Raw genomic sequence first — 13,346 nt, 5'->3', positions numbered from 1 at the left:
AAGCCACCCCGTGGGGGAAACGCCTCTTTCCGTATTTCCATTATCTTGTGTAATGCACAGTCGGCCAGGAGCCGCAGTGGGAAAGGAAATACTGGAGCCTTTTCCCTATGAGCCTCCTGGTGGGTTAAGAGGCAGAGAGAGCCAAGATGCAGAAATCCAAATGGCCTGGGCCGGTGCTCAGAAACCCATTAAAACTGTGGGGACAGGTGAGGAAACCCATTACAACTGAGGGGCCGGGTGGGGGAGGGGAGCTGGGCTGATTCCAAAGATCGCCTTGGTTGGCAACAATACCTCTCCTCTGGGCTGAGAAAGTAGCCTTGGTGAGCTCAGATTCACCTTTAGGTCTGCGTGAGGTATTCTAAACGGGGCCTCCCCAGTGAGGAAGGGGGACACGGGGCGATCCCTCCTAAAGAACAACCACCACACCAAACATTTACCGAGCAGTTGCTACCTGGTGCCAAGTATTCCCTAGTGATTTTCCTGCATGGCTTCCATCGACCCATTTATACAGATGAGAGCATCGATTTGCCCAAAGTCCTACCGCTGGTGAGCGGCTGACTCCACACTGTTTTGTAGTTCTGACCGTGCTTAGGAGGGTGAAGGGAAACATAGTGTCCTTGTCAGGGTAGCCAAAGCACACTGACATGGCTGGCCTCTGGCAGTCGGACAGGGAAGCTATCTGACCTAACGTTTGCATGTCTGTTCTTTTTTTTACCCTAAAATTATTTCACTAAGGACAGAATTCTCTAGAGAAGACAGTGGTGGCAAGAGCGTGGTGTTAAGAGCCCCAAACTAGGGATCTGGAGATCTCAGGTTCTAGTCTTGGCTTTGACGTTAACTTGCTATGGGACATTGAAAGTTATTTGCAGAGGTGCCTGGGTGGCTCAGTTGCTTAAGTGTCCAACTACGGCTCAAGTCATGATCTTCAAGTTCACGAGCCAGAGCCCTGCCTTGGGCTTTGTGCTGACAGCTCTGAGCCTGGAGCCTGCTTTGGATTCTGTCTCTCTCTCTGTCTCTCTGCCCCTCCCCGGCTCACACTCTTGTCTCTCTCTCTCAAAAATAAATAAACATTAAAAAAAAAAAGAAAGTTATTTGCAAATAACAGGCTTGGATGATCTTTAAATGGTCTCTTCCAGGTCAACATTAAAAGACAGATTGAGGGGCACCTGAGTGGCTCACTTGGTTAGGCGTCCGACTCTTGATTTTGGCTCAGGTCAGGATCTCCAGCTTTGTGAGAGCACATAGGGCTATGTGCTGACAGCTCAGAGCCTGCTTAGGATTCTCTCTCCCTCTCTCTCTGCCCCTCCAACCACTCACACTCTCTCTTTCTTTACCTCTCTCAAACATTAAAAAAAAAAAAAAAAAAAAAGGACAGATTGAAAACTCCAGCTCTAGCTCCAAGACAATCTGGGGTCTACACGCGGTGAAGCTGATAGAAAGAAGGGTCCTGGAATCAGAGCACCTCCCTCACCTCCTTGCCTCCAAATGTTTATGCCTCAGTTGCTTAGCAAATGAGAATAATAAAAGCTCTTGGGCTGTTTTGGAGATGATATTAAGTGAGAGGGTCAATGTTAAATGCTTGGCATAGAGCCTGGCTCAGTACCTTTCAATGCTCTGCACCTATTGTTGTTGCTATTGTTATCCTTATCCTTCACATCTGTATAGAGCTTTTATGGTGCAGGAAACATTGGTCTTATTTATTTGTTTGTTTGTTTGTTTGTTTGTTTGTTTGCAAGACAGACAGAGACAGCACGACTTGGGGAGGGGCAGAGAGAGAGAGAGAGAGAGAGAGAGAGAGAGAATCCCAAGCAGGCTCAGCACTTGTCAGGGCAGAACCCCATGCGGGGCTGGAACTCACAAAACTGTGAGATCATGACCTGAGCCCAAACTAAGAGCCGACAGAGCCACCCAGTTGCCCCTTATTTATTTTCATTTATTTATTTATTTATTTATTTTAAAGTAGGCTCCATGCCCCATGTGGGATTTGAGCGCACGACCTTGAGATCAAGATGTTCTACCGAGGGAGCCAGCCAGGCGCCCCAAAACATTGGTTTTATTAATTGGTTGGCAACCTCACAACAACATAGGGAGGATTTTGTGATTAGTATTCCCATTTGGAGGGTGGAGAAACAGACTTGAAAGGTAGGTCCTGCCCAGTGGATTGATTTGTACACTCACGAACCTGTGGAGATCTGCAGTTAAGAAGACAGGCCCCGATAAAGAGAGAAGTCCTTTCTGCCCCCAGGTGTTAGTGAGCCACCGCGCGGCTGGGAGGGAATTTGGTGGGAACAGGAATCCTGGAGCCCCTATTCCCTACCCGGACTAGCAATCCATCGCTGGCCGGCCGGTCACCCGGTCGGCTGGAGGCTGCGAGGCGGGGTCAGGGGCGGGCCTACCGCCCCCAGCCCGCGGGGGAAGCCGAGACCCAGCCGCGCCGCTCATTGGCTGCGGTCCGCAGGTGTACCCTCAGCCAATCAGCGCTGTGGGGGGCGGCGCCTTCCAGGCTCACCTGGCGGCCGCGACGCTGCCCGGCTCAGTGGCGTCGGGAACCGCAGAGCACCTGTGGGTTCGCGGAAGTCCTGCCGTACTCTAGCCCGGCCAAGCTCCGCGGGACCCAGCCCGACCCGACTTCTGCCCGGCCCGCCATGGGCCCTCCGTTCCGTAGCGTCTCCGCGCTCCTGCTGCTGCTACAGGTACGTCGCGTCCCTTGGTTTTGCGGGGGACGCCTTCCGGCCCCACCATCACGCGCCCGGCCCCGTTCCTCTTTCTCCTCTCGTCCCCTCTTCTTCCGAGAAAGTTTAGGTCCAGGAATGGCCTGGAAGCTGCGCCGCGCTCTGGGCTCCACGGAGGTGGGAGTGGGAGCGGGTGCGGGTGGAGAGCGCGTGGCTTTGCGCACTCCCTCGCGCAAATACTGGAGGTGGGGGGGCGAGCCTCGCTGCGGGCTCTGGGGACTCCGAGCTGGCGGCGGTAGAGGCTGGGGGCGGGCAGTGGGGGGCGTGGGGCAGGGTGGGGGCCGGGGTACAGAAAAGGGGAGTCCCGCTGCAAGTCGGGGGAGCCAGGAGTAGTGGAGATGACCCCTGAGGTAAGGAAAGGGAAATCAACAGAAATAAAAGCACTTGCCTATAAAGAAAGGCTCGTAAACAGGTTTGGGGCGCCGTGGGTTAATAAAGGGCCCAAAAGGTGTTGGGGCGCCCCTCGGTGTGAGGAACTAGACTTAGGAGTGGGAGTGTTCCCAGCATAAGGAAAGTGAAGTGGGGAACAGTAAAGTTGCCTCTAGTGAAATTAAAAAGGAGAATGCAAAGAAAGGAGTGGTTGGTCGGGAGGAGGTTGACCCAGCAGCCCCCCTCTCCCGGGAGTACCTGGGAGCTTTGCGGCAGCAAGTTTCGGAATGAAAGAGTTTGGCGTGGCTGCCTGCCCTGGGGGTGGGGGTGAGGGTGGATCCCTCCCACAGGCCGACGCTGGGAGCAAGGGAGGGGCGGCGCGGTTGGTTTCGGTGTGGGCAGGAGGCGACCCCTCCTCGCCGGGGGGAACCCCCCTCCCCCGATCACCCTGGTTCCATACCTTTCCCCTACTCCAGGTCATATCAGGGCTCTGCCAGGAGCCCGAGCCCTGCCGTCCTGGCTTTGGCGCCGACAGCTACACGTTCACCGTGCCCCGTCGACATTTGGAGAGAGGCCGAGTCCTGGGCAGAGGTGAGGACGTACTGCTGGGGTCCCGAGCTGGGTGCGGTGGGAGTGGGAAGGGTCCGAGAAATTGCTCCCACGGCTCTGGGCTGGACTGCGCAAATCCTTTTTTCCTGGCTCAAATGGCACCCCTTTGGAATTTACACAGATGTAACGATCTAAACTTTTACTGTGATTGAGAGAGCTATGGTATTGGTAATTATGTTGGGGGGGGGGCATTTTTTAGAGGCCTTTAATGTGTGTCAAATTGTCCTGACCACTTGAGAGTCTGTCATTTCAGGCTGCTAAAACCTGATGTGTGGGGTGAGGGGCGGCAGTAATTCCCGTTTTGCAGATGAGCAAACGGAGGCTCAGAGGGTGGAGTCCACTTGCCCCAGGTCTGCCAAGCAGGAATTTGAACTAGGACTGATTCCCAGGCCCCATTCTGCACCATCTCTGGGATGACTGAGGTGCCATCTCTGGGATGACTGGGATGACTTGCTCAAAGAGATGAAAACATTTTGATACACTTACTATTCCCCCAGTGAATAATGGTTTAAAAAAAAACCCAAAAAACCAGTAGCTGTGACTCAGGAATGAAAACACACACAATGTACTCCTGGGCCTTATCACTGTGATAATCAGGATTCTAGAGTTAGCTTTATTTCACTGTTGCCCAGAAATGACAGAGCAAGGGAAGCTTGGTTTCTCTTCTGGTTTCATTGATTCCCAGATGCTTATTTCCTACCAAACGATTTCTTCCTCTTGATTTCAGTTGATTGGGCAAGTATCATAAGTATAAAAGAGACACTTTTTAAAATGAGAAATCACCCACAATTCCTCTGAGGAAATTCACTGCGTTTATTCTTCCAGTCTTTGGCCACATGAAAACTTGAGCAATCACGCTGTTGTGTGAAAATTGTTTGAATTTTGGAAGTTGTTCCAATAGTGGGTGGCATTCCCTCCCGCCCCCCCCACCCCCACCCAAACAGAGAAACTGCAGCTCCATTGATTAAACATACTTGGTTTTCTGAGGCCTGCCTGTGTTGTGTGGAGCTTTCTATGAAGTGAGAAAGGAAGTGTCTGATTTTGCAGTGGGTCCACCATTAGTTGATGGTTGACAGCTTGCCCAGCCCTGTGCTGGGTAACTCAGGAATGAATTGAAGAGATATGGAGACACTCCAGCCTGCTGTTGGTATTTCACGTTCCAGCAGATTATGGAGAATGCCCCAGGACCAGCTTAGAGGGCACTGTGGGACATGGGCATTCAGGTGCCAAAGAATGTGGGTGGTGTGGGATGTTTTGATGAGTATCAGTTGGCAGTGAGGGCTGCTGGCTTCTTGGAGGAGGCAAAGTTGACCCGGCCTTGAAGATTGGGGCAGGAGTTAGAAATTGGGGGTGTGCCTGTGTACATGGGGGTGTTCCAAGACAAGCGCCGGTCACTTTGTTTTCCCGTACCAAGGCTTTTGGTAAGTCCAGATGTGAGTTAGTCTGCTTTTATCACTCCTGCACCCCTCTTCCCCAGACAAGCTCTTGGTTTGACCAAGAATATTATTGCATAATAATATAAATATTACCATTATTATTAATAGCAGCCTATTCCTTTTGAACCAGACTCTGGGGCAAGTGCTCGATTTTATCCCACTTAATATTCCCAAGAACTGGGGCGCCTAGGTGGTTCAGTCGGTTAAGCGTCTGACTTTGGCTCAAGTCATGATTCCCTAGTTTGTGGGTTTGAGCCTCCCATCCAGCTCTGTGCTGTCAGTGTGGAGCCTGCTCTCCCTCTCTGCCCCTCCCCCACTTGCACTCTTGCTCTCAAAAATAAACATTAAAAAATATATCTATTCCGAAGAATCTTATGAGGGTAGGCACTGTTATTTTTATTTTGCAGGGGAGGAAATTGAAACGTAAAGAAATTTAGTAATCTGTTCAGAGATCCACAGCTGGTCTTTGTCCTGTTCTCTTTCCCTCTCAATCATTTCAAAAAAAGAGGTGTTTGGAGAATTAGTGTCCATTGTGCAGTAAACGTTGTCTTCCCTGTGTGCCTGAGAGAGCAGAGGTGTTGATATAGCAGGACCCCGAGAACAGGAGGAGGTGGTGATGGAGATGGGTCACAACAGGTGGGAAGTGGAGAGAGGCCTGTGGTGGTGAGCTTGGTGGGAGAGGCAGCTTCTGAAAGCCGCCTGTGTGGCTGGGTTCAGTGTCCTTTATGTCCAAGACCCGTCCCATCAGCAGATTTGCTGACATTTCACCGTTTAGACCTTCCTCCGAGTCCAGTGTGGAATTACCCCAGGACGGAAGTGCCCTTCTGGTAAAATCACACATGTGACCTTAGAAGACTGGCTTCGTGACTTAAAAAGGCAGTTAGGATTTAGGGTGGTGGCCTCACTCTCTTTGGACCCTCCAGGGAAGTGGAAGGATGTGACATTAGCACCAGGTTTAAATATTCGCTTCACGGGAGTTTGAAAATAAGGAACCTGTTGCTTTTTGTCCACCGTTTGCCATAGGGTGTCACGAATAGGGTTTGACCGAACTCAGGGGACCCTGGAGTGGTTTGCTGGGGTGATTGTTGTGCTCTGTGAGATGGACGACCCCACGGCCTTGGCCTTGAATTTATGTCTTTGGTAACTCTCCAGGTTCTAGAATAGAGAATGTTTTAAAAAACAAACAACTTTAAACTGGTTCTCTAGAGTTTGAGAATTTTTCTTTTTTCCAGCATAAACTGGTTTGAGAAACCCCGGCTATTTCATATTGCCTTCAGCTTTAAGTTGATTGAGGGGTAAGCTGCAAAAAGCAGACAGGCTTGGAAACCAATGGCTTCTTGCTTTGCTTCACCACCTGGTTTCAGGTGTACAGGGCTTCTGTTTTGGGTTTGAGCTCTGGCTCCTTGATGGATTGACCTAGCTCACAAGCACCCACTTGTGTGGATTAAATACATCCATTTCCCCCTTTCTAAAAGATGTGCTGAAAGGTGGTAGAAACAGGGTGCAGGCCTCCTAATTAAACTGGGCTTAAAAAAAAACAAATACGGAAACTTGCCTTGGGAATCTCCTTACATCATCAGACACCCACTCCCCTGTCCCTCAAACTCACTCAGTTCATGATTACTCACATCTGTGACAAAGGTTAATGTCAAGCTCACCGGGGAAGGAGATTTGGGTCCTCCCAGGTCCTGGGCCCTGCAAGGCTATGTAAGGAAGTCTGGCTGCTGCTCCCCCTGGGGCCTGCCTGCCGGACCTGTCCTGCCTCTGCCAGATGGTTATGGAAATCCCTGTTTGCTCTCTGGAGCTTTTTATTGGGTGAGACTTTTCTTCCGAAATGCTCACCTTGGTGTCTGTTACACATTCCCTTCCAAGTGTAACCCCAGATAAGCCAGACGCTGAAGCAATCACCTCTCACATCTCCCAGGAGCTGCCAAAAATCCTAAAATCCCCGAGAGGCACCTGTCACAATTCAGACTTTGAGTTTCTACTCTGCCTCAACTCCCATCTCTTTTTAGGGCTTTAGGCCTTCAAGGAGGGGAATGAAGTCTGTATGGCTGGTCAGGAGAGTTTGTGAGTAAGCACATCAATGGTCCAGGTTTGTCTTTCAGCTCCTAGCTATGTGACATTGGGTAAAACACTTTATTTGATTGGGTCTCAGTTTCTCCACCTGTGAAATGGGGGGGGGGTAGTAGTACTTAGCGGTTTGTTGTGAGGATTAAAAGGCATGTTTGTTTTAATTTGGCTAGCCAACAAGTAAGAGTGCCAGCACTGGGCTAGACTCTGGGGTTACAGTAATTAATAAAGCAGATCTGGGGGCACCTGGGTGGCGCAGTCGGTTAAGCATCCGACTTCAGCCAGGTCACGATCTCGCGGTCCGGGAGTTCGAGCCCCGCGTCAGGCTCTGGGCTGATGGCTCAGAGCCTGGAGCCTGTTTCCGATTCTGTGTCTCCCTCTCTCTCTGACCCTCCCCCGTTCATGCTCTGTCTCTCTCTGTCCCAAAAATAAATAAACATTGAAAAAAAAAAATTAAAAAAAAAATAAATAAATAAAGCAGATCTGGGCTGAACGTAAAGAAGAGAGATGATGTAAAGAAACAGGAAATATTAAATGGTGCCTCATATTCTTAGCACAGAGTAGGCGCTCAAATATTATTTTGAAGAAATGAATGAATGTTTATTACCCCTCATATATTGGCTTATTTTTTCCCCCTCTCAAATTCTTTGGCCTCAGGCCCGTCCTAGATCTAAATGGGCCAGAAGAGTTGTCAGAACCTTCTAAGATGCACGTGAGCACTGCACGCCCAGTCTGTGCTTCTAGAAGCTGGGCTGCCCCATAAGTGTGTCCCAGGATCACAGCGTGCTGAGTGCTTCCTTCTGAATGCCAGAGGGCAGAGGCGGGAGCCCTCAAACCTGAATCTGGAAGGGGAAAGGCAGCCATTTTTAAGTGTTTTTCATCTTTGGTCAATTGAAAGAAATTCCTGTGGTGGCCTTTCGTCCTTTCTCTGCCTCTCTCTCTTGCTACTTCAACCTTATCTTTCATACACTTGAGCTCATGCTTGCTGCTGTCCAGAGGGCTTTAGCCACCTTGTTTTTACACATTTCCTCTTCGCCTTCCTTCCTCTTCTCTGCATCTAATCCTCCACCCCCCCTGCCAAGGCTCTGGTGGCATATTTCCATCATTTAGAAGGTTCTTGAGTCACACTGCCTAGATTGAAACCCAGGGAATGTCCCTTGCCACCTGAGGGGAGGTCGGCCAAGGACCTTATCCTCTAAGCCTTAGTTTCCTCATCTGAAAAGTGGGCCTAACAGTACCAGGTGCTCAATGAATATTAAATATTAAAGCCCCGAAGTATTTGGTGCCTTCTGCTTGCGTCTCTCCCATGTGTTTTACCTGTGGTTCAGAACTTTTCCCTGTGCTCCTTCCCACCCCGTAAACCAGCCAAACCAGTTTCCTCACTCTCCCCGCTTCTGTGTTAAAGCAAACACTGCTCTGCAAACAGTGACAGACCAAAGTGCCCTTTGCTAGGAGAGGGAATTTGGTGACAGTCTTCTTGTTTGCCTCTGCCAGCAGACTCCCCTCCGCGGTGGGGCTGCGTGTGGACCTGCTTGTGAATATTGTTTGCAGATGGAGTGGGAGGGGTGGGGCAAGGAGTAGCTGGGGGTGGGACAACAAGATGACCCTGAACTTGTCAGCTTCTGCCTGGTTTTTAAAATTATTTCATGGGACACCCGGCTGGCTCAATCAGTAGAGTACGGAGGTAGACTTTTGATCTTGGGGTTGTAAGTGGGTTTTTGTTTGTTTATTTATTTATTTTGAGAGAGAGAGAGAGAGAGAGAGAGAGAGAGAGAGAGAGAGAATATGAGCAAGCACTCTCACCATCGGGAGATCACAACCTGAGTTGAAACCAAGAGTCAGATGCTTGTTCGACAAAGGTGCCCTTTTGGGTTGTGAGTTTGAGCCCCACGTTGGGTGTAAAGATTAGTTAAAATCTTTAAAAAATTTAAATTATTTTATAATACACATGCTGTAGGATACTGTGTGTTTTCCCATTGCCAGAAATGCTCCGCCCTAGCTCCTGAGAGTATGGGTTACCTGCATGGCTTCGTGTGGGATCACCTGGAACACTTCAAAGATGCACATTTGCCCTCCTGCACATCACTGAACTACAGTTTCTGAGAGTGGAGATCTGGACATGGTAGTTTTTAAAGCTCCCCAGGTGTCTGCTGCCACCAGATTTGTTGTCCTGGACAACTCCAGTAGCTAGGTCACAATGTTTGATGAGTAAATACCTGGTGCCAGTGGGGTATGAACATCTCGTTCAGCCTGAGGCCAGGGATCCAAGGGCACCCTTGATCTGGAAGGGATAAGGCTGGTCCTTCTGCCATGCTGGCAAAGGAGTGCTCTGTGGGTGTGGGGTGGGGCACATGGGGTGGGAATGGGGGACCCAGAGAAGTAGCTGCCTCCCCACCATACACCTATTGCTTGGGGCACTGACTTAAGACCCAGCCTTCGATCTCAGGGAGATTCCAGAAATCTCTGAGACCCTTGCAGGGGATAATTTCAGTACATTCTGAGAAGGGCTCTGCGGTGGGAAAATGTTCAGAGGATTCAATGAGCGCTCAGTTTTACCTGCTGGGCTTTGGTGAGTGATAAGGCTCCAGCCAGCCAGAGGTGAACAGACTCTCCAGGTATGGGAAACGGGGTGCCCAAAGGCATGGCGGGGCATGAAGGAGTCAGGCTGGAGCTGTGCTTGCAGGAGATGGTCCCAGGAAGAGAGTGCCTAGGTGTAGACCACAACCAGGCTGTGGCAGGGCCTTGGACTTTAGTCTGCAGGTAATAGAGGGTTTACTTTGTTGTTTAAGGAATCTCTATGCCCAATGTGGGGCTTGGGTGCATGACTGTGAGATCAAGAGTCGCATGCTCCACCAACGGAGCCAGCCAGGGGCCCCGGGTTTTCTCTTTCTATTCTTTTTTTTTTTCCTTTCATTCCTTCCTTTTCTTTTAGTAGAAATCATTCACTTGGTTAAAAATATATAGTAAAAAAAAATATATATGTGTGTGTGTGTGTGTGTGTGTGTGTGTGTGTATTGCCGACAGTGAAAAAGTCTCCTTCCCACCCCGACCCAGGAAGTGGCAGAGCTGGGGCTCCAGTCCTGCACTTGAATCTTCTAAGACTTGTGCCCTCATTGTGCCCCTCATCTGCCTTGTTGCCAAACTGCATCTCCAGTGGAAGCTGAGTCCCCTTTCTGAGGGAAAGGAATTCCCGCCTTCTCCTTGGAAAAGATGTCTTTATACCTTTTGTGTCTCACTGATTTTAACTGTGATGCTGGAATTTTGCTTTTGAAGGGCCTCTTTTGTCTTATATGGGTGGGTAACTTCTAGCCTGTTTGCCTGTTACCTTCACTTCCAAATAAATGCTAGCTGAACCGCCTTTCTTTCTTTCTCTCTCTCTCTCTCTCTCTCTCTCTCTCTCTCTCTATCTATCTAATCTGTGAGAGACAGAGTGTGAGCAGGGAAGGAGCAGAGAGAGAGGGAGACACAGAATCTGAAGCAAGATCCAGGCTCTGAGCTGTTAGCACAGAGCCCGATGCGGGGCTCGAACCCACGAACAATGAGATCATGACCTGAGCTAAAGTCAGACCCTTAACTGAGCCACCCAGGCATCCATGAACCTCACTTCTTTTACTTTCTGTCTTCAACTTTCTGGGTCCCTGAAAATGCAATTCTATTGGCATTGAGAATTAGAGCTTGGGAGGGAAACTGTAGTATAATGAGGTTCCAACTGGGACTTAAAAAAATATTTTTTTAATGTTTATTTTTGAGAGAGAAACAGAATGTGACTGGGAGAGGGGCAGAGAGAGAGGGAGACAGAATCTGAAGGAGGCTCCAGGCTCTGAGCTGTCAGCACAGAGCCCGATGTGGGGCTTGAATCCACTAATCCCAAGATCACAACATGAGCTGAAGTCAGAATGCTTAACCAACTGAGCCACCCAAGTGTTCCCTCCCCCACCAAACTGGGACTTTTTCAAGGTGCGGGAGAGATCTGGGCTTGGATCCCTGTGAGCTCAGGCATTACTGCTGAAATCTAATGGGGCCTGTCTGGAAAGGTTGAACCTGTTCACCATGAGCAAAATCATAAACGGTGGCCAGCACAGGCCCCCGTGGGATAATTGGCCAAGGCCTAGATAATAATTAGTGGGCCTTGTAATTAGGAAAACGTGTAACAAGCTGAAATCCTTTCAGATTTATGGTACCTGGGCAAGTTGAAGGCTACGGAGAACACCTGTTTCTGTGGTTTGGCATTCAGACACACTTCTACACCTTCTCTGTTCCCAGGAGAGTTCTCCTGAAGGCTGTTGTAGAGCATCTTAGGTCATTCTCCTCTACCCCTACCCCAGCAGTCTTTTCTCCATCCAGCAGCCACCAGTGATGGTTTTTAAACTTTGAGGAGTTCCTGGGTAGCTCTGTCAGTTACGTGTTCAACTCTTGATCTCAGCTCAGGTCTTGATCTCAGGATTATGAGTTCAAGCCCTTTGTTGGGCTCTGTGCTGGGCATGAAGCCTACTGAAAGGAAGAAAGAAAGAAAATTTAAGTTAATACAAATAGTGAATAGTGTATTGCATGCCTGAAATCAATAAAATGTCTGTCAAATATACTTAAGAAAAATTAACTTAAAAATCAGAGTTGGCCAGTGGTTCCTCATTTCACAGAGAATGTAAGTCAAAGTCCTTTCTATGACATGTAAGGCCTCTGTGATCTGCCCCCCACCCCCAAACACTTCCCCTACCCCTTACTTCTTGCTATCAATTCTTCCTGACTCTACCTAGAAACACACCAGACACACTTGTACCCCTGGGTCTTTGCACTGGCTATTGCTGCTGTCAATAATACTTTTCTGATACCTGCATGGCTCACTCACTTACTTTATTTTTAAGTAAGTTGTATGCCTAATGTAGGGCTTGAACTCACGACCCCAAGATCAAGAGTCACATACTCTACTGATTGAGCTATCCAGGTGTCTCTCATGGCTCACTCATTTAGGTCCATGTTTTTGCTTACATGTCACCCTCTCAGTGAACCCTTTCTTGAGCCCCTATTTAAGATAGTTACTCCTTCTTGCACTCCCCTTCCTTTTTTGCCTTATTTTCCTCTGTAGCACTTTTCACCATCTAGCATGCTATGTATTCCACTTATTTCTCCTGTCCATTTTCTTAAAAAAAATTTTTTTTAATGTTTATTAGTTTTTAGGGAGAGAAAGACAGAATATTAGTGGGGGAGGGGCAGAGAGAGAGGGAGACACAGAATCTGAAGCAGGCTGCAGGCTCCAAGCTGTCAGCACAGAGCTTGACATGGGGCTCGAACTCACCAACTGTGAGATCATGACCTGAGCTGAAGGTGGACACTTAACCAACTGAGCCACCCAGGAGGCCAGGGAATTTCATCTTGTATATTTTACTGGCTGTATTGTGTCTAGAGCATTGCCTAGCATATAATAGGTGCTTAACAGGTATTTGTTGAATGAATAAATGCGGTTTCAGAGTGTGTGTGTGTGTGTGTGTGTGTGTGTGTGTGTGTGTGTAGACCTATATATTTTTTGTATTTAGGAGATATCCCAGGGTGGTTTTTGTATTTAAGAAAAGCTAGAACTTTGTCAGTGTGAGCCATAGAAGGACATGAGGAGGAGGGGACGTTCACAGGGCATGTGTCTCAACTTGGCCCTCTCCAGCTTCTCGGAGCCCTGCACACCTCTGGTGTAACCTTACCTAATTGTCTTGTCACAAAACAGCTTGCAGTCTAGAGTCTAAAGGTCAGAGGAGCCATTTCTGCCCACACTTCTTGGTGTAAGGAAGCACCAGATCAAAATCTAAACAGATACCTGAGCCAGCCAGGGCCATCTGTTGGGTTTCCTATTGTCTGGGTAACACCTTCCTTGAGCAAGACTCCCAGACGCACCCAACACCTTCCTGGGTATCTGCAGCATCCTTCAAGGCCATTAATTGTTCAAGACCTGGTATCCATTCTTCCAGATGTTGGCAATGCACAGAAGCCTGGAAGGAGTTTGCTGTGAGATGCAAAAAACTCCCAAGACAAAAATTTAAAGCCGACTTAATTAGCAGCTCATGGCCAAGAGAGAAATCTCACAACTCCAAAGTCCATCTGATTGATGAGTATTGAGAAGGTACTATATGGCAATTTACGT

General features: G+C 48.9%; 1 protein-coding gene across 1 annotated transcript in view; it reads left to right on the top strand.

The window, feature by feature from the left end:
- The first annotated feature begins 2,510 nt into the window (after nucleotides 1–2,510).
- The window catches only part of CDH1 (cadherin 1), an 82,414-nt gene continuing 71,578 nt past the window's right edge, over nucleotides 2,511–13,346 (top strand). The window contains exons 1-2 of the mRNA XM_047836425.1: nucleotides 2,511–2,693; nucleotides 3,578–3,692. Of these exons, the coding sequence (XP_047692381.1) occupies nucleotides 2,646–2,693; nucleotides 3,578–3,692 (163 nt within the window). The 5' untranslated portion in view covers nucleotides 2,511–2,645. The remainder of the gene's footprint in view (nucleotides 2,694–3,577; nucleotides 3,693–13,346) is intronic.

This window comes from Prionailurus viverrinus, chromosome E2 (genome assembly GCF_022837055.1).
Source record: "Prionailurus viverrinus isolate Anna chromosome E2, UM_Priviv_1.0, whole genome shotgun sequence".
Classification (NCBI taxonomy): domain Eukaryota; kingdom Metazoa; phylum Chordata; class Mammalia; order Carnivora; family Felidae; genus Prionailurus; species Prionailurus viverrinus.
Note: the sequence above shows the minus strand (reverse complement) of the source record. Positions and strands in the feature narration are given on the sequence as shown.